The sequence below is a fragment of the Sinocyclocheilus rhinocerous genome, unplaced genomic scaffold (assembly GCF_001515625.1).
Source record: "Sinocyclocheilus rhinocerous isolate Xijiao unplaced genomic scaffold, SAMN03320098_v1.1 scaffold611, whole genome shotgun sequence".
Lineage (NCBI taxonomy): Eukaryota > Metazoa > Chordata > Actinopteri > Cypriniformes > Cyprinidae > Sinocyclocheilus > Sinocyclocheilus rhinocerous.
In genome coordinates this window covers 489994-510866 of record NW_015623515.1, presented here as the reverse complement: position 1 = coordinate 510866, position 20873 = coordinate 489994, and the positions used below count along the sequence as shown (strand labels likewise).

The following is a 20873-nucleotide window of genomic DNA, read 5'->3' as shown; positions in this document are numbered from 1 at the left end:
AAAAAAGACTTGAGGCTGTAAAGGTGCTTCAGCTAAATATTTAGTTAAGGGTATGAATACTTATGCAATGTACCTATTTCAGTTTTTTTATTTTTAATTAATTTACGAAGTTGTGACAATTCTGTTTTTGCTTTGTCAATATGGTGTATGGAGTGTAGATTGATGTGGAGAAAAAAGTACATTTAAGCAGTTTAACATAAGGCAGCAACATAACAAAATGTGAAAAAAATGATACTTTCGCAAGGCACTGTACATTCCTAATCCTACTCAATATCTTAACAACTACCTTACTAACTATTAATAAGCAGCAAATTAGGAGTTTATTGAGGCAAAAGTTGTAGTTAATGATTTGTTAATAGTGAGAATTAGACCTTAAAATAAAGTGTGACCAAACTGCATCCTCTTTTCATGAGGAACAAACTTTGTAACATTAAAACAGTACATTCTATATAGCATGAATGTGTGTAATATGAATGAAAACTGGATGAAACCATTCACAAGTCCTCTCCTGTGGCCTCACTGGACATCAGATGCACACTTTTTTCGCCTACTGTTTGATGAATTTGCACATACTTCTTATTTCTCACCTACTATATAGTAGGGAAGTAGGTATATTTGGAAGCAGGGATTGTCAAGTGTTGTCTTCAGAGACTGTTGATTTGTGTCTGTGGTGCTTGACCATCCCTCTTTTGCTTCCTGTCTGTTCAAATAAATGAACTAATTTCATGGTCTGACCGTTCATATAAGCCTTTTTTAATAGCTGAAAGAATATCACTTGTACGTAGTTTGGATCTGTTTCAGTAGAGTTAAATGGAGCGATTCTTTTCCAAATGTTAGCGGTAAACTCCTGAGGGAAGTTTTTTGGTGCTGTAATCAAAAAGAGGCAGACTAATTAAGTCCAATAAACCTGAAAGCCAAAAATGTAACAAATGTAATTGTGATTTACAGATGTAGTCTTTTTACTACTAATTAGATAGATGTTCCAGTAACTCGGTTTTGCCCATTTTATGAACAACATTAACTCCGCAGCCTGTCTCTTGAGCAAACTGCTCCCTCTTATCTCATTTTCTCTGCATTGCCTCCAGTAATCTCTTTCACTCCTTCCTTTTCCAGGATCATTGCTTCTATCACGGGAGGGTCAGAGGTCACGCCGACTCGTGGGTCGCTCTAAGCACATGTTTGGGAATGAGGTATGTCATGTCTTGCATAATTGGATTCTCTTCAGACACAATACGCTCAATTCATTCGGTCACATGTCTTAGGAAGGCTAAAATGCCACATGGCTTAGTGTGATAAGCATGTAAACTGCTTGATTGTACGAACATCCTGTGAGCATTATGACTCTTTTTGTTTGTTTTTTCAGTTAGTTGTGTGAATAAGACTTTGTGAGCAAGTGTTTATGGGTTTGCATGGAAGCATGAAAGTACAAAATGCTCCATATAGAGAAAGAAAATCTAGTTGGTACTCTGCGTTTGTGCTTGCAAAAAGTCGGCCATCTTTAATTTAGTTTATGGGTTTGCATGGAAGCATGAAAGTACAAAATGCTCCATAGAGAGAAAGAAAATCTAGTTGGTACTCTGCGTTTGTGCTTGCAAAAAGTCGGCCATCTTTAATTTTGCATATGCAGCACAATTCTGTGTGCTTAATTTGTGAAGAGCGGAAATGTTTTGGCCAGGTTATTGAATATAAGCACTGATGACTAATGCTGTGGCCCTACCAGAATGTTAATAGTTTGTTGTGCTCAGTCCTCATTCAGCACTGAACACTTCCTCTCTACGTATAAACAATATCCACAAACAGCCTTGAAACTGCATCTGCCCCTGTCTGTTCCTGCTGAATCTAAACCTAATGCCAAGAGATACAAGCCAAACATCTGTGTCTTTGAAACATACACAACTGACTGTTTTAAAAATTTCACAAACCAAAGGTTTTGTCTTGATAATAAATAAAGGATTGTTTTCATTTTACTACACATTTATTGTACTGGTGGGCTTTGACAAAGAGAACATGAAGGTCATGGATAACATAAGTTAAATATTCTTTATTGATGAAAAGTCATTACTTCATTATGCAACCATTAGTTTAGTTTTTGAACTTTACTTAATATATACACTTCATATACCCCTATCAGTCTGAGGTCAGTAAGATTTTTTCCCCCAAAGAAATTAATACTTTTACTCGGCAAGGACATAGTGAAGACATTTATAATGTTGTTTTAAAAAGTGTTGTAAAACGTTCTAAAAGATGTCTCTTTCAAATAATAGTGTTCTTTTTTACTTTCTCTTCATCAAAGAATCAGGAAACAAACACTTTACACAAAAATATGAAGCAGCACATATGTTTTCAACATTTATTATAATAAAAAATGTAGAATGAAGACTGGAGGCTGCTGAAAACTGAGTTTTGTCATCACAGGAATAAATATAAAACAATGGATAGTGATAATATTACTGTTTTACTATATTTTTAATTAAATAAATGCAGCATTGGTGAGCAAAAAAGACTTCTTCTTTACAAATCATTAAAAAAATCTTACAGACCCCAAACTACTGAATGGTAGTGTATTGTATATCAATTTTTGATTATACATGAACTACTGATCATCAGATAATATTTTTAGTGGCTTGATAAAGAAAGTTATTATGAAGTAATATCAGGAAAGAAGTTGCAGAGAGAGAGAGAGAAAAAAACATTTAAAAACCATTTAAATCATTTGAAATACCAAAGATGTGTTGGCTACATAATTGGTTAAATGTGGCTAGATGATAAATGCAACTGCCGTTTACTCTGGAAAATTGTGTGAAATCAGAGAACCGCAGTCAGGATAGTTGTGGGATGAATCAGCATTCCCTAAAGTGTGTTTGCTGTCATTCCTGATCATTCAGTGCATAGACTATGAGAGTAGTCGCTCTTTTGACATCCAGAGTTTGTTGTAATATATATTGAGTTGAGTAGCCAGTTATATGAAAATAAAAGAGTTTTTAAAGGCAAAGCCCTGGAGAGTCTGTCTCTTGATATTGCCAAAGGTCTTGAATTTCTTATGAAGACAGATCAAGTCATTGAACAGCTGTTGCAAGATTTTGTAAGAGCAAACGTAATTAGCACTGTATGTTTTCATATGGCTTTTCTCAAGGCGACTGTTGGGTTTCTTTACCCTCAGCTCATTGGAGGTCATGTGTTGATGTGTGCCATAGTCTGCAGAGGCATCGGCCCATTTAAAAATTTGGCAGTAATGTAGTTGATTGATTTAAATATGTATTTTATTATTTATTATTTCATGAATATCATTACATTTAAGCCAAGGTAAATCAAATCACAGCCAAATTTGCCTACAGTTTTAGTGTCAGTAACTATTATAAAGCCATACCCTGAGTCATTTCTGCTTGCCTGTTGTTGTCAACTTGGGGAAAATGACAATCCTCATTTTGAAGATAATAGTTGGATGCCCTGGGGCGTAAACAAATGGTTTTTTGACTAAATGGATTTGGACCAGTTGTGAAAAATGTGAAGACAAAACACATTTCCAATAACCATAAATCTCTTTTGTAAACAAGAATAAAACAAATTAAAACAAATTCAACAGTGGAATTGCTGTGGAACAGTAGTTTATTTTATCTCTTTACATTTAGTAAAACTTTTGAAAGATTCTGTTTATATTAGAATACATTAGTACTTCTGCCAGCGATGCTTTGCTGATGATGAAAGCTCTTAATTGATAAATACATTGCCACTCAATTTTTTTATGTTTTTTTTTAAAAAGTCTCTCTCACCAAGGCTGCATTTCTTTGATCTTATTATTGTAATTTAAAATAAAAGTTTTGTATATTAATATATTTTAAAATGTAATGTATTCCTGTGATTGCAAAGCTTACTCTAGTCTTCATCCTACATCCTGATCCTACAGAAATCATTCTAATATGTTGCTTTGGTGTTCAAGAAACATTTTTGTTGAAAACAGTCGTGATGCTTAATATTTTTATAAAAGCAGAGATTGCCGGATTGTAACCACTTTAAGTTCGTCTGCCTTGGGAAAGCTAGCGTGTCTCCGACATAGTGATAACACTCGCTGCCTTCTCTAGCGCAGCTCAACCAGATCTCGTCCCATTCGTCCGTATTTGTGATATCACACATCCCGGAAAATATGCGTTGTAGTCCAAACGAGTCGTTCGTTGTAGTTTTTGAAAAGTGATTTCTGTTCAATAAAATATCTCCTTTTGAATTGGACTTTGAGCTTTGTAACTTCGCAGATCTTTTTTATGCTCAAACAGCAACATTGCAGACTAACTAAAGTTGAAAAAGTGAAAAAGCATAATAGGACCCCTTTAAGGATTATCTGATAAATATATATATATTTAAAATCTTGCTGAACCTAAACCTTTGATTTGTATTCTACATAAGTAAATCAAACTCTAAAGACCTTGTCCCAAATTCAGCCCCAAGTCCTTGCCGTTGTGCTGCATAAGCTGTTGAATAGTGGTCCACTGTGGAACCCACATCATTGCAGACTCGACGAAAATGCATATTGAGGACACATCGTAGACACAAAGGGGGAGACTCGAGAACACCAATCTGAAATGGCAAATAGGTCACCCTGCAGTCTCATGGACTTTATTTTTAACATATTTTTCAAATGTACTGTTTGAAAACTTTTTACAGAGGTCAAATTTAGAGTGGTTCTGTAGAGGTGCTTTGGGAGACCGCAAATCCAGCAGCGTTTCAGCGGCCCTTCTGATCTCTCTGATTAGTTAATGCATAACTACTTAATGCCGTTAACTATACTGAGGTTAAAAGAAGGATGAAGAGGCATTAAAATTCCACTCTGTGTGTCCATATATGTTTGTAAAAGAAAGATCAACTGAAAATGAACTTATAGATATGCACATCTCTTTTACTGGCATTCTTAAATATCACTAGTAACGGCAAAACCTTACTAAAACAAATTCTGCCATCATTTACTCACCCTCATGTTGTTCAAAACTTGTATGACTTTCTGGGGGTTTTTGTCCATACAATGAAAGTCAATGGGGTCCAAGGTTATTTGGGGTCCAAAATATCTTTATTTATTAAGAAATAAAGTCAAACAGCTTTGGAACCACATGAAGGTGAGTAAATGATTGACAGTTGACAGAAGTTTAACAACAGATCATTTGAGCTGACATTACTCCGATTTCCTTCTGCAGAGGTTTGATTGTCTTGAACTCTAATGGTACATACTACCTGGAGCCAATCGGAGGCCAGGAGGTTCTCCACCACACCTTCTATCGCACTGAAGACCTGCCGGTCAAAACCGGCACCTGTGGACACAGCCATCAGACTGGACACATCAGTCTGTTCAGTGGTCATCTTAAACCTTTGCATCAAAGGGTCAGTCAGAAATTAAATCAGTTTGATTTATGATGTGTCCCATGTCATAATTTGTGACCCTGGACCACAAAACCAGTCATAAGTAGCACAGGTATATTTGTAGCAATAGCTAAAAATACATTGTATGGGTCAAAATGATCGATTTTTCTTTTATGCCAAAAATCATTAGGATATTAAGTAAAGATCATGTTCCGTGAAGATATTTTGTAGATTTCCAACTAGGGATGCATCGATCTGATACTCAGTATCGGTATCGGCTCCGATACTGACATTTTCTGCCGGATCGGGTATCGGTCAGACGAGACCGATCCAAATCCGATATTCTGCGTATACTATTCTGTGTTATTGTTAAGCCTCACGAAAGCACAAAAACATTATAAAGCACCATAAAGTCAAAGTCCAAGTGTTCTGAAGCCATTCCATAGTTTAATGTGAGGTAGAGATGAATATTTAAGTCGTTAAATTCAAGTTCACGTAAACTCTTCTCTCCGCGGCAGCTGTTTGTCATCCTCCATTTCAGGGGTTCTCAATCGGGGGGTCGCGGCCCACTAGGGGGCCTCAGTGATCCTCCAGGGGGGCCGCGAGATGGCTTAAAATTAAACGTGATAAAACGAGCAGACTGGACAGAAACGATCGTCAAAAATGCTTGCATTTGCAGCGCACACTTCTTATCAGAAAAGGTTCAATAAAGTATTCTCTTTTGTTGTTATGGGCATGTCTACAGATTTCTTGCCATATGTCTATGTTTCATGCATCTCACGACTATGTCGTGTATGAAATAATGTCTGTGTGCGTGTGTATAAAACAACAAATGTAATTTTTAATTCTATGTAGTGATTAATTGTGGCTGGAACAATAATGGGTGCTCGGGTGGTGACTGAAGGCGGTGACTGTGTAGTTCTGACGTCAACTTTTTACGGAAGTCACAACGGTTCGTGAAAAATCACAGCTACTTTATGCAGGCTGTGTGAATTTTACTGTGGACTGACTGTTTTGAAACTTATATGGTAGTTACATAGCACCTAGACCTCAGTTATCATGAAAAAAGCCAGGAAATTTCAGTTTTGGCAATATGGGACCTTTAAATATTATCCTATAATTGTTTAATTTCATTATTAATGTGTTAAATTAAAATGATCAAAGCACAGCCTCTCTCGTGTTCTGTGATTGATTGCTTCGCAAGCCTCATTGCACTGTTAAATACAGACTAAACGGCGGCTCAAAACTTCCAACCCCTGCACGCAAACTACATCTCTCGGCTGCATGAAGCAAACCGTTGTGCTAATGTAAAGGTAAAGACGATTAGAGTAATAATAACGAACTTATGCGTGCCCAATGTATGACACTCCTGTATATCAGAGTCGTACATTAGGCACGCATTATTGATTCACAAACTATGCGTGCTCTCTGGGCTCTGATCCCTATCGTATTTTTGCGTGAAATTTCAATATATTTGCATAGTTGTCCAAATTAATGTCCTCTGAGTGTTTTATAATGGATGCTCACCCATAGAGGAGGATCTTGTGAGGCTCAGTGGTGTTTATGCACATATGAGCATCAGACGCGCTCTGAGGGAGGTACTGTTCACTGATCCCGTCTTCGCCGATCCGCCTTCAGATCGATGTGTTTCAAAAGATTTAGAATGAATTTGCTGTATTTTTTGTTTATTTTTTTTAATGGATACAAACTGTATATATTCAGTCAGTCCAGTTCAAAGGGACAGGTTTAGCGAGTGGTCTTTTGGCATCACAATTTCAAGGGAATAATCGACAATTATGATTTTTGTCATAATCGTGCAGCCCTAATTCACACTGTGGGTCACGTTCGGTTACGACAGTCAAAACAATGACACTCTCTTCAAGAGCGCACAGTAACTGAAATTTAAAACTGGTAAAAGAAAAGGCTCAATAAACTATCGCACAGATTTAATAAACTACGCATCAATATCTCTTGCCTTTGTGCTTTGAACTTCTCTATGTGTAGTGTTCATTAAAATGAAGTTGTCTATATTTAGTAGATTGTGTTTAACACACAAAAGAGCGATGATCAGGTCAACACATTGAGGTTTTGTTTTTATATCATGCAGTAGAAGAATAATAAGGCAAAACAAATGTTTTGGTTAATAAAAAAGGTTTAAAAATAAACACTTTTCTCTTTGCTGCGGAAGAGGAAATGTCAGGCATAGGGGGGCCTTGCAAAATTGACCGGAGAAGGAGGGGGGCCCCGGAGTAAAAAAGGTTGAGAACCCCTGCTCCATTCACACGGTCACGTTCGGTTACGACAGTCAAAACAATGACACTCTCTTCAAGAGCGCACAGTAACTGAAATTTAAAACTGGTAAAAGAAAAGGCTCAATAAACTATCGCACAGATTTAATAAACTACGCATCAATATCTCTTGCCTTTGTGCTTTGAACTTCTCTATGTGTAGTGTTCATTAAAATGAAGTTGTCTATATTTAGTAGATTGTGTTTAACACACAAAAGAGTGACGATCAGGTCAACACAAAGAAGTATAGAAATTCTACATTGATTTAAAAAAACTGCGCTGGTATCAGATCGGAATCAGCCAATACTCTGAATTTTCTGGATCGGATCAAATCTGAAAAAAATTGTATCATTGCATCCCTATTTCCTACCCTAAATTTATTAAAACTTCATTTTTGATAAGTAATATGCATTGCTAAAAACTTCATTTGGACAGCTTTAAAGGCAATTTTCTCAGTATTTAGATATTTTTGCACCCTCAAATTCCAGATTCTCAAATAGTTGTATCTCGGCCAAATATTGTCCTATCCTAACAAACCATACATCAATGGAAAGCTTATTTATTTAGATTTCAGATGATGTATAAATGTCAATTTCAAAAAATTGACCCTTAGGACTGGTTTTGTGGTCCAGGATCACATTTAACAGCTGATAAAATGAAGAGACTTGGTAATAAATGTTGATGTTTACAATATATTTCACTAAAGTAGATGTCATGCAAAAGTGTATTTAAGTAGTCCTTTCCACAGGTGACCAAAAAGTCTCATTTTGTAAAGCAGCTCTCACTAGATTGTAAGCATAATAGTCATTAGGGAAATAACAGTGAGTCATTACCATCATTATTCAGTGTGTAACGTCTCTATTTCTGATCTCATGAGTGGATTGTGTGTGATGTCAGAGAAGATTTCTCTCTTACAATAGCAAGGATGTTCTGTTCCCTCCAATCTATAATAGCTAGATAGGCCACTCACGAAAGAGAACATTGCAGTCTGACGCCAAGCTGTTGTGTTGCATTGTGCGTCAGTAATTTAAATTGTTCCCATAATGTGCTGCAGAAAGAAAAATGTGTTTTGGCTCATTACAGTACAGAAATAAAGCCATCTTAAGCCCAGGTTAAGTGTTTAGACTGATGAAGTGCATAATGTGGGCTTATTATAAAACTCTTGAGGATCATTAGCAGGAGTTGGGAGCCCTCCTACTGCTATTGTTCTGCTTGCACTTGCTTTCTCATTAAAGCCGAGCATTAGAGACTTCTAACTGGCCTGCTGTTTACAAATGAGAATCAGAGGGTCCATAAATTAATAAACAGTGCGGACTAATGTGCTCACTCCTCAGTGATGATGTATTCCTGGTACAATTGGATTACAAAGTTCCTGAATCTTGAAGTTCATATATACTGTAGTACAGTATGTCCCTGTGTAGGTTTTAGTCTTTAATTACCACAGATCTCATGTGTACAGAATCATATCGACACTATTTTGGGAATTTCACTTTGTCGAATGACTCAATTTGTTTCTCCTTGGCTCTTTGTAGTTGGTGATGTGTCCTCCACAATAAAAACAAGTCCATGGCATTTTGTACATAGAAAAAAAATATATATTTTTTCCAACAGAATGATTACATTTCCAAAGATTTCCATCCCTGTAGCTAATAGGCGTACAAACAAGTTCCTGACGAGACTCATTTTGGAATGCAGAGTTCCGATTTGTATTGCTTTGTATTTGTATCAACTTGCACTTTTATTTTCCACTGGTTGCCAAGGAAGATGACTTATATGCACATTCTGTTTCACTCACATTTTATTTACTGCTTGGTTACTGTAAAGTGCTTGCTGTCACTTTGTGACGACTGAATACTTTTGTGATTACTGTGCCAATGCACTCTTTCAAATGAATTAGACCCGTCAATTAAAATGCAAATAAAACTGAACATGAAGAACCGCAGTGATGGCAAGCATTGAAAACTAAACACATTGCTAAAATATTGTTGCATACAGTTTTGTAGATTTTGTAGTCAGTTTGTAAAACCTTTTTTTTGCACACAAACAACAATTAGCATTTACATTAAACTCATTTTATATTAAATTCAATATGTGTGATTGAATACAATTGTCACTTCATTACTTGTTAAGTAGTTGCAGACAGTTATTGTACGTATGTAAAAGCAAGTGCCAAGAGACTTGAGAAACAAATCCAGAAATCCTGCCCTCCAGCAATTAACGTTTCATTTTGCTTGCCGTTTGTTTGTTTCTGTATTTATCCCCACCCCTAGGTTAGACGAAATGCCTGGGGTACTACAAAGTACATGGAACTGTATATAGTAGCTGACAACACACTGGTAAGCTGATGATTCCTGTGTCATGCTCACTTCCACTAATTAGATACTTCCACACAGTAAAGTTCACCACAGGAATTAAGGCTTTAAAGCTTCAAATACAGGACGAGTTATATAAACTGTATTTTAGAACCGGTACTTTAAGCCTAGTGTTGCTTTCTCATTCAAATGTGGCCACTGAGCAGTTGCTGTTTAAATATAGAGCTTCGGAAGTGCCATTTTGCTCTCTCCCTCTCTTTTCTATCACTCCCATTACTGATATCTTACATGTATGAGGAGTTATCGAGACGTTATCAGTGAATTTAATAGTTTCATTTTTATTCCTCGGGTATGAGGGATGCATTTCGTAAGAGGCATGCAGACAATCTTTCAGTGTTACATTCTGTTGAGTTTTCTGATTGAGTTCTTTCATACATTTACATCAAATCTGTATAATATCCACCAAAAGCCAAAAGAGGCAGAAGGTTATGTAAGATTTCATTATGGCTGGATTTAGTTCATCAAATTTCTCTGTAACAGGGTTTTTGCAGTTTCTCAAGCAGGGTCTATGCATTTGTATGTTCGTCTTGATCAAATTGCCTCTTGTCTCTACAGTACAGAAAGCAAAACAAGGACCTTGACAAAACTAAAATGAGGATAATGGAAATTGCTAATTATGTAGATAAGGTATGTCAAGCCTGGGTGAATTTCTTTGGTTCAAAGGTTTTGTTGACTGTTTAGACTGCATATTTGTTCTCTGAATGCAAAATTCCTAGATGTCTGTATTATAATTATATTTAATAAAAAAAATTTGCCATGTTCCTAATTGTTTGTTTTGGTCTGATCAGTTCTACAGAGAATTGAATATCCGTGTACCTCTGATTGGTCTAGAGGTTTGGACTGAACATGATCAGTGCATCATCAATGAGGAGCCAAATTCAACTCTTTGGTCCTTCCTACAGTGGAGACAGAAACTCAAATCCCGCAAGAAACATGACAATGCACAACTACTCACGTTAGTCACAATACACACCCACCTTCTGCACATATAGAACAAGACTGTCCTGTAACGTATTCTTAATGATGCTGGATCATCATATATTTTAAAAATATATAATTAGTTACACTTTTTTGTTTTATTTAAAGGGATATTTCACCTAAAAACTGAAAAGCTTACATCGTTTACTCACCTTCTATTTGTTCCAAAACTGTATGAAAAAAACCCACATGAATGATTAAATGTTAGCAGAAATTTCATTTTTGTCTGAACTATCCCTTTAAAGGGATAAAGAATGACTTTATATCATAGCTGAAAGTATATTTTGTTTTCCTTGCAGTGGTGTGATTTTCAAGGGCACCACCATTGGCATGGCTCCGCTGGAGGGCATGTGCAGTCACGAGAACTCGGGCGGCATCAATGTGGTAAGAAAGCATGCAGGCTTGCACTGCAATCGGCTGTAAACACTGTGTAAATAGAATGTGTACAGCTCATGCAGGTATTTGATAAAGTGATCAATAGCTCCCACACACCTGATTAGCCTCTTATTGGTTCTATTACTTTGTGTGGCGGGGGAAGATCACTTTGCAGCATACTAATGAGTGGTGAAGCATTTCTTCTGGATATTACACATGGGTGGGGTCATTCTACATTACATCAATATAGCCGGCTTAGCCCTACTGAGATCAGTGTGGTACATGGAATGAAGGCCTGGCGCCGGACGCTCCGCCACGTCTGGCTGCCGAAGGGACGGAGGAGCTCAACAGGGTCTACTATATAGACTCTCTGGAGCGGTTTTAGCAAGCCGAACCGAAGCCGGGGCCACTCCGTGCTTCTACCCGTTTGAGGTGAGAACACAGGAGAATACCGGCTCCGCACGAAGGCTATAGAACCTAGCGAATGTGTTAGGGGTCGCCCAGCCCGCAGCTCTACAGATATCTGCCAGCGAGGCGCCACGAGCCAGCGCCCAGGAGGGTCCGGTCTACGTAGCACCTTAAGGCCTCGGACGGGACAGAGCAAAGCTAGGCTGGGTCTGCCTCCTCCGGGGGGCAGCCCTTGCAGGCTCACCTCCTGATCCCTGAAGGGAGTAGTGGGAACCTTGGGCACATAGCCGGGCCGGGGCCTTTTACCTGGGAGTCGGCCGGCCCGAACTCTAGGAACGAATCGTCGACCGAAAATGCGTGCAGGTCCCCTACCCTCTTGATGGAGGCCAGTGCAAGCAGGAGCAGAGTTTTCAATGAAAGAAATTTTAGCTCGACTGAGTGCAAATGCTCAAAAGGGCCCTGCTGTAGTGTTTTAAGCACTAGAGACAGGTCCCAAGAGGGTATGGAGGGGGGCTGGGGAGGATTTAACCTTCTGCTAGATGCCCAGGCACGTGAGGCAGCGATCGTGACCATCACCCAGTGCCAGGTAACGACCGCATCCAGAAACGCTCGGGTGATACGTTGTCTATAGCAAGACCCACATCGTCTTTACAAAGACGTAATGTCAAGTTTGCCACGCAATGTCGTCTTTAAAAAGATGCACCCGTAATTGCTCTTTTAGGGAAAAAGCTCTTTTAGAGTGCTGAGGCGCACAGGGGAGATGGCCGCCTGCAACACAAACAGGGGGTAGTGCAGCCTGATGTGTGCAACCCACTCGACATGGGAAACAACCACCGCTGAAGCGCCGTACCGCCAACACGAAGTTCGTTGAGTCTTCTTCTCTCAGTAGAGTAGTCAGGAGCAGAACGATGTGATCGCTCGGCTCCGAAGCGAAAAGCTGAATATGCGCTGCATCTGCTGCCTACTTATACTCACGCTGTGATCAGCGGCAGCTGGATGCAATAATCGCATGCCAATGTGCATTGGCTCATTTAGTTTACACTCGAAGTAGATTGGTCTCTCTAAGCGAGATCCCAATTCGTCGGTCATCCGACATGACGTTGGGAGTGACCGACTAAAAGGGAACGTTTTTTTATGCGTCAACAATGGTTACATTGGTAGAAGTACTACCATAACTTATTATGAGAGTGAATTTGTTTAGTATGTGCTGTGTAACTGTTGTGTGACTGGAACTGCAGTCGACAACTATTTATCAAGATATTGATATCTTTAGAAGTTTTGTTGTTGTTGTTGTTTGTTTGTTTGTTATAAATCCTTTAGGGGTTGAAAATAGCGATATTGTGTGCTTGTAAAGTGATTTTGGTGAGAAGGAATAATGTGATTTTTGACTCATATGATCTGAGAGGATGAAAATTATATAGCATATATTATTTAAATTATATTTAAATAAAACATAATCAGTGTCATATAGGGACTTCTAGGAATGTAATTTTACAATTTTCCTTTTGAGTACATGTTAACCAATCACAGTAACCATACATTTCAATTCAATTCAAGTTTATTTGTATAGCGCTTTTCACGATACAAATCGTTGCAAAGCAACTTTACAGCAAATTAAGTTTCTACAATATTTAGTGGTAGCTTATCAGTGTTTACTGGTGATAATTGAGATGACTCCCCATTTAAATGAACAAAGTGGTAGCGATCAGACAGGTAGGATCTAGGGCTGCCCAAACTCGGTCCTGAGTTAAACTGAGCTAAACTCTGCAGGACACCGGCCCTCCAGGACCGAGTTTGGGCAGCCCTGATCTAAACCATCTTAAAGCCTGCCCTTGAATACCTGTATAGTTTTGTAATATATCTGAGAATGTCATGATCTATTGTCGAACGCAGCACTAAGATCACGTAAAACTAGCAATGAGATGCAGCCTTGGGCTGATGCAAGTAATTAACAAGTGCAGTTTCTGTGCTATGATGGGGTCTGAAACCTGACAAACTCCTCATAGTGTTGTGGTTGTTGTGCAGACAACTTTCAAAAAATTGACAAATGGAAGATTTGAAATGGGTTTGTAATTTGCCAGTTCACTAGGATCTAGTTGTGGTTTCTTAATAAAAGGCTTAATATCATTCCCTATCATAAATAGGCTCCTTCACATTCCTCAAATGCTTTAGAACCAGTATATGACAAGGACAATGTGGTTCAGGAGATAGAAAATCCATAAAGAGAAATCATTTGTAATACAACTGCATGTCATATTTCAACATTGTTGTTATGGTGGCGATATTATCAATGCCGTCTGTAAAAATCAACACTGCATGCCCTTTGCAGAGATATCCGTTTTTGCTCCTTTCTCTAGAAATATGTGTGAGTGTGTGCGCCTTTATGTTTTTGTCATGGTATGAAGATAAAAGAAAGGCCATTCTGTTTGCCCTAGCTAAGGTACTTAAATTACCACCTGCAGGTCAAAAAAACAACATCCTCTACAATTTATGGCATCATTGTAACATAACAAAGATGCCTTTGGAGATCAGAGATGTCCTCTGGGCTTCTACTGCCATTTACTTACCATAGTGTTGGAACCGTGGCAATGTGGCATAGCAACGACAGAAGCCTGTGGGCGTCAAATAGACTTTATGTCCAATTTAAAGCATAACATGTAAGTAATTTATTGCATGGCAGCGAGAGCGGCAAATACTCTAATCATATATATTGAATTCATCATTTTAGACAGACTCTAAAAGCAGTGCTTGAACTTCTTTTTCATTTATTGTGATGTTTGTTATGGCTGGTAGATTAAATGATCTTCTCTTCCAGGACCATTCTGAATTGCCCATTGGGGCAGCTGCCACCATGGCACATGAGATCGGCCATAACTTTGGCATGAGCCATGACCATGAGGGCTGTTGTGTGGAGGCCACTGCGGAGCAGGGTGGATGTGTCATGGCGGCAGCTACAGGGTAAAGACTTCTACATTTGCATTGCATTGATGCCTTTAGCAGAGGCTTCCTTTTATAAATAACCAACAATGCAGAACATAAATCACGGTACTTACAAAAGCATGCTAATTACGCAAAGAACCCTGGAGCACTTGCAAATCATTTTAACTTCTAATTGTGTCACTATTAAACTAATATATAGACAGGATGCTACTGTACAAGTACATAATTAGTTGCTAATGGTAAGTACCTAAGGATGAGTCAAGCATTTTAATCTCCACTTCAGATTGTATGCCTACAGACCATTCACTGACCATCTCATGTGCACTACCGTTCAAATGTTTGGGGTCAGTAAGATTGGTTTATTTTTTCTTGAATGAAATTAGTACTTTTATTCAGCAAGGACACATTACAATTCATCAAAAGTGACAGTAAATACATTTATAATGTTTCAACATATTTCTGTTTCAATTAAATGCAATTCTTTGTCCTAAAAAATGCTGAAACAAATATATCACAGTTTTCACAAAAATATTAAGCATCACAACTGTTTTCAACATTGATAATAATAAGAAATGTTTCTTCAGAACCAAAGCAGCATATTAAAATTATTTCTGAAGGATCATGTTACACTGAAGACTGCAGTAATGACTGCTGATTCAGCTTTGCAATCACAGGAATAAAATACATTTTAAAAAATATACTGAAATAGAAAACTTGTAAAGATATTTCTAAATATATATATTTTTTTTTTAATGAAATAATTGCATACTATTGTATATTACACACAAAACTGCCTTAAGCTGGCTGAAATCACCAGTTGCAATCTAGTTTATAGAAAATGTTCTAGGAAACAATTGTTTGTGTGATACCTGAGAAGGTAGCAAGTAAACAAGATACCATGAATATCTTGTACATAAATTTTGATATGGCGCCATCTATGATGGCATTCCATGGTAGTCTCAGGAGCAAATATCACATGTATATATATATAAAAATTCTCTAGAAGAAAGAGGCATGTCACAGAGACACACTCAGATCCATTCTGAGAACACTCATTTACGGACAGAAGGGGAAACATGATGTGTCAGGTGTTGTCAGCACACCAGTAGTTAAATGGAGTTGGAGAAATGTTCTGAGAGATCTGGTATAAATGGAGGACAGCAGGGTGCCCAGCACTGAGCCCTGTGGAACCCCAGTGTTAAGGGTTCAGCAGTTTTTCAGCTAACTGGGTAAGAACTAAGTAAGACATAAAACAGAAAAAAGCCTTTTTCTGGATAAAAATATAAAAATACAGCTGCTAGCATGATATCAAAAGTGGCTGACATAAGCACATCATTTGTTAAGCACATCAGCTTAATTGAGATTAAGTGGGTTAAGTGACCCCTTGCTTCTGGTGCAGTAGAGGAAAGGTAAGACAGAAGTTCAGAAGAGATCACTTGGCATAGAGAGGAGGAAAGTGTTTTTTACTTGTGAAAAACAGTTTGGGAAATTTCACTACTCTTTTCATTTGAAATCAAGACCTTATTTTCATGATAATTATGTTACTGGATTCATTATAAACCGATGTTCAGCTGCATCTGCCTCAGTGTCTATGGCTAACTGTAGTTGTTTAACAAATTGTAAGTTTTCCATCTTATTTCTACTAGTGCCTCTTTTGTTTTCAATCATTTTGATGCATAAAAATGACATGTATCCCTTTCTAAAATGGTCTCTACAGGCACCCCTTTCCAAAAGTTTTCAGCCGCTGTAGCAAAAAAGACTTGGACAACTACTTCCAGAAGGGAGGAGGAATGTGCCTGTTCAACATGCCCAACATGAAGGATCTGGTCGGTGGCAAGAGGTGTGGAAACGGCTTTGTAGAGGAAGGGGAGGAGTGTGACTGTGGAGAACCAGAGGTGATTTGTGCCTAAATTAATTATTGAATGGAATTACTTATTGATTTAGAGAATATTGAATCAGACCAATCATGAATTAGTCATTTTTCCAAGAACAGTAGTGGGTATGAAGTACATGTAATAAATCAAAATGTGATAGTTAATATGGATTACCATTGATTATGCCTCATTTTTATGCGTTTATTATTTATTCATGGAATACTTGATATTATTTATGCAGTGTATTTTTTGTATCATTTTTATTGTGAAGAGCTTTGCCTAACCAGCAAAAAGTTTTGTTTTTATCACATGGGAGGTCCAAACACAAGTGTTAGAACATAAATAGTTGAACTACAGAAGGAAAACTGTGCCGTAACAAAGCGTGAAAGATGAAAGCGTATGCGTTTTTATGTTTGCTTGCATGCCTGTAGAGAAAGAGGAGCGTCCCACCTTGCTGCAAAGCCGTGTTTGACAGGCTGTCAGTGTGCATATAATGGCTGGGTGATTTGCCATCTGGTGCAGGTAGACTGAGGTAGCGTCTGTAACTCCTAGTCAATACATAAACACCTGGACTACTGTTCTGGATTTTACCTGCTGCCAATACCATATTCAATGAAACAACACCTCAACTATCACCTGACAGAAAAAGCTAGGTTTCAGCACTGAACTGAGAGCTGTTATCATACACTTTTGTTCTAACCTTTAATCCAAACCATCATCTGCCGGCCCTCTCTACTTCCATGAATACACAAAAATAGATTTGATAGTGTAAGCCTGTCATGTACGCATGTGTTTTTTCATTATAGTCACTGAATCACACCATTTATTTATTTCTAGTGCAATAATCATAGCTGTCAGTCGCACTTGATGCTCTGAAACCATATCAAGCAGAATAGAGGTTGCCGTGTGTGTTTATGTGAGACCGAGAGAGAGAGAGTGTGTGTGTGTGTGTGTTTGACAGAGTGTATATGTGTGTTGTGGATGTTTCCTCCTCATTAAACACCCTAAAACACCACACACACACTTCCTCCCCTTCCCCTATTCATTTTCAGCTGTACGGTATAATTACTGGCCGTCAGACGCCTCCACGCTGTATATATCAGTATCATACATGTCAGACATTTTTATATGCATCTAACGTCCTGTGCAATTTCTCTTCTCGATTTATCTTTTCCGCACTTTAATCATAGTGTGCAAACAGACACTGTGAGTGTGTGTGTATACAGTACATACATTATGCATATATGTATATATACACTGTATTTATTGTGTTTTCACAACTTGCTCTAAGTGGCTGACCATGTAAGTTGAGGGCCATATGTTGATTTGCTTTGGTAGCCTTTATCTGAAGTACCTTATGTGTGTGTGTGTGTGTGTGTGTGTTTTCTGTCTCCCGCAGGAGTGCACCAATGATTGCTGTCACCCCAGCAATTGCACTTTGAAGGTGGATGCACAGTGTGCCCATGGGGTCTGCTGTGAGGACTGCAAGGTGCCTAACTATATATCTGTCATACAAGTGGTCAAGGCTTAGAGAGTTAGCCTGTCCCTGTTAACCCCTGCTGGTAGAAGTCATAACTACACCACCTGGCCGCAAAAAGCATCTTTCCCTATTGAAACCATTGCAAATTAGCTGTGTATTCCGAAGAAATTGCATTTTTGTAATCAACATATGTCATTGTATTACAGTAGATGTTTTACTAATTATTCACTTACATGAACAATGAATAAATACAGTAACAAATATATTACTCATTGTTAATTAGTGTTAGTTAATGCATTAAAGCAGCACTATGTAACTTTTTCTGTGTATAAAATTTGCTAAATGTATATAATGAGCGAGTACATCATGAATTCATCTTCCAAACCGCGTTTTTGTCTTATTCCGTATCACTACGGTACACTTATAATAAGTACTTATATTTGGACTATTGTAGCCTGGTCGGGTCGTCACCGCTGCGGAGTAACACATACCTGCGTGAATCGCCATAGACATAAACTTAGAGAAGTAGCTCCGGTTGGAATGTTCTTCCGCGGGATGTGTGCAGTTCTGTTTATTAACCGCTAGAGTGCCAAAAGTTACATAGTGCTGCTTTAACTAATGCTATCTAATATGACCTTATTGTAAAGTGTATATTTATTTATTTGATGTGTTGCTCAAAATAGTGAAGGCCTTGTCTGTGTATCTACATTCTAGAGAAGCACCAGGCGTCACAGTTTCATATCCACTGTTTCTCTGTAGTTTGCCCACCACCTGCTCTCTTTTTCTTTCATCAAAGTCCTCCAGTCTCCTTACCGTGCCCTCTGCCCACAGCTGAAGCAGGCCGGCACCATGTGCCGTGGAGCAGCCGGTACCTGTGATCTGCCGGAATACTGCACAGGAGGTTCTCCCTACTGCCCCTCTAACGTTTACCTCCTGGATGGGTCATTGTGTCAGCATGGCCGTGCCTACTGCTATAATGGCATGTGTCTGACCCATGAACAGCAGTGCCTGCAGCTGTGGGGTTATGGTAAGCTGCGTGCTGTCTGGCCGTGTCTTTAGTTTGCAGGAAAATTACATTTGTAGGATCCAGTTCAGAAGTTATTGTGTTACTATGATACGTTATTTTATTTAGCAAGAATGCATTAAATTGATCAAAAGTGACAGTGAAGACATTTATAATGTTTCGAAATATTTCTATTTCAAATAAATGTTCTTTTGAACAGCTTTCTATTTATCACAGAATCCTGAAAAAAATCAGTTTCCACAAAAATATTAAGCAACATTGATAAGCAACTGTTTTAACATTGATAATAATAAGAAATGTTTCTTAAGCACCATCAAGGATCATGTGACACTGAAGACTGGAGAAATGGCTGCTGAAAATTCAGCTTTGTCATCACAGGAATAAATTACATTTTAAACTGTACTAAAATAGAAAACATATTTTAAATTGGAATAATAGTTTTACAATATTATTGTGCTACTGTATTTTTGATCACATAAATGCAGCGCAAGAGACTTATTTCAATAACACGAAAAAATATTTTGAACAATAGTACTGTATATCTGCATGTACTATATTACATGCTGCATGACTTATATTACGTTCATCATATACCATTGTAATTACATTGTATTCCAAGCTAATTTAAAGATTTTTTTTTTTTTTTTATGTATGGTACTAACATGGTACCATGGTAATATTATGGTACTTCTTTGCTAAATGTCCCTTCCAGAAAAAGTTTTTGAATCCTAATTGACCCTTTCAGTGTTTAGTCAGCACTAATGATCAAATACTGCTTTATGTGGATTATGTAGTGAGAGCTCATGGCATTTGGCTGTACACCTCCAGTGTGTTCTGGGCTCATGTCCAGTCAGGCTCTTTGGCTGTCAAACAGACACAGATCACAGCAGACGTACTTTGTCATTTGTGGGGTGAGGGGGTGTTGACATGTTTGATGTTCACTGTGTGTAAGTGATATTATCATATTCACTCATTTTAATTGAGCAGTTAATGTTTCACTGGACTGGATTTTGTGTAATCAATGGATTATTTCTAACATGGCATGGTCGAATAAAATAAAATTGTGGTGTTATGTATTATAAACACGTTTTAAAAACTTTTAGTCACTTAAAACCAACACTTCAGCTTCAATTGAATAAAAGTATCCCTAACCAAATATTAGCTGGTGGCATGAAGCCAGCAGATCCATGTTCACACTATGAGTCTCAAACTGTAATTTACATTTCTCAGAGGTAATGTAGGTTTAACTGAGTAAACTAAATTTGTCCAGGTGCGCAGCCGGCACATGACGCCTGTTTTCAGGATGTGAATGCAGCAGGGAATGCCTTTGGAAACTGTGGCAAGGACAGTCATGGAAACTACGTAAAGTGTGAGAAAAGGTAAGGTGGTATTTCGTTATTTCAACCAGGCATATAAGCAATAGTATGTGGTTTATGTCAAAGAACTTGCCGACCTGAAGTGAAATCTGAAATCTCTGCAAACAGCAATTTGGTCTTGGACTTCTTTAAAACTGTTACAGCACAATTAATTCTCTTGTGACTACAACTATATATTATAAAGAACAAACTAATACATTATAAAGAACAAGCCAATATATTTAAAAGAGAGAGAGAGCGAAAATGAACAAACTAGTTCAAATAAGTTTATAAGGACAGCACTGCAGACTCAGTACTTTTTCAAACTTTTCCAAAGTTAGACAATTTTTTTCTGCTTATTCATCATTCTCAAAACAAATATGATTTTTAGATGATATATTATTTTTCATCCTATTATTATTTAATTTGCTTTCCT

The 20873-nt window shown here is 37.9% G+C and overlaps 1 protein-coding gene across 1 annotated transcript in view; it reads left to right on the top strand.

Annotated features, from left to right (window-relative positions):
• Window positions 1-20873, top strand: part of adam19a (ADAM metallopeptidase domain 19a) — a 103017-nt gene that overhangs the window by 64106 nt on the left and 18038 nt on the right. The window contains exons 5-15 of the mRNA XM_016512702.1: window positions 1114-1190; window positions 5181-5364; window positions 9902-9967; window positions 10559-10630; window positions 10792-10958; window positions 11281-11365; window positions 14580-14722; window positions 16422-16599; window positions 17978-18067; window positions 18890-19085; window positions 20353-20461. Of these exons, the coding sequence (XP_016368188.1) occupies window positions 1114-1190; window positions 5181-5364; window positions 9902-9967; window positions 10559-10630; window positions 10792-10958; window positions 11281-11365; window positions 14580-14722; window positions 16422-16599; window positions 17978-18067; window positions 18890-19085; window positions 20353-20461 (1367 nt within the window). The remainder of the gene's footprint in view (window positions 1-1113; window positions 1191-5180; window positions 5365-9901; window positions 9968-10558; window positions 10631-10791; window positions 10959-11280; window positions 11366-14579; window positions 14723-16421; window positions 16600-17977; window positions 18068-18889; window positions 19086-20352; window positions 20462-20873) is intronic.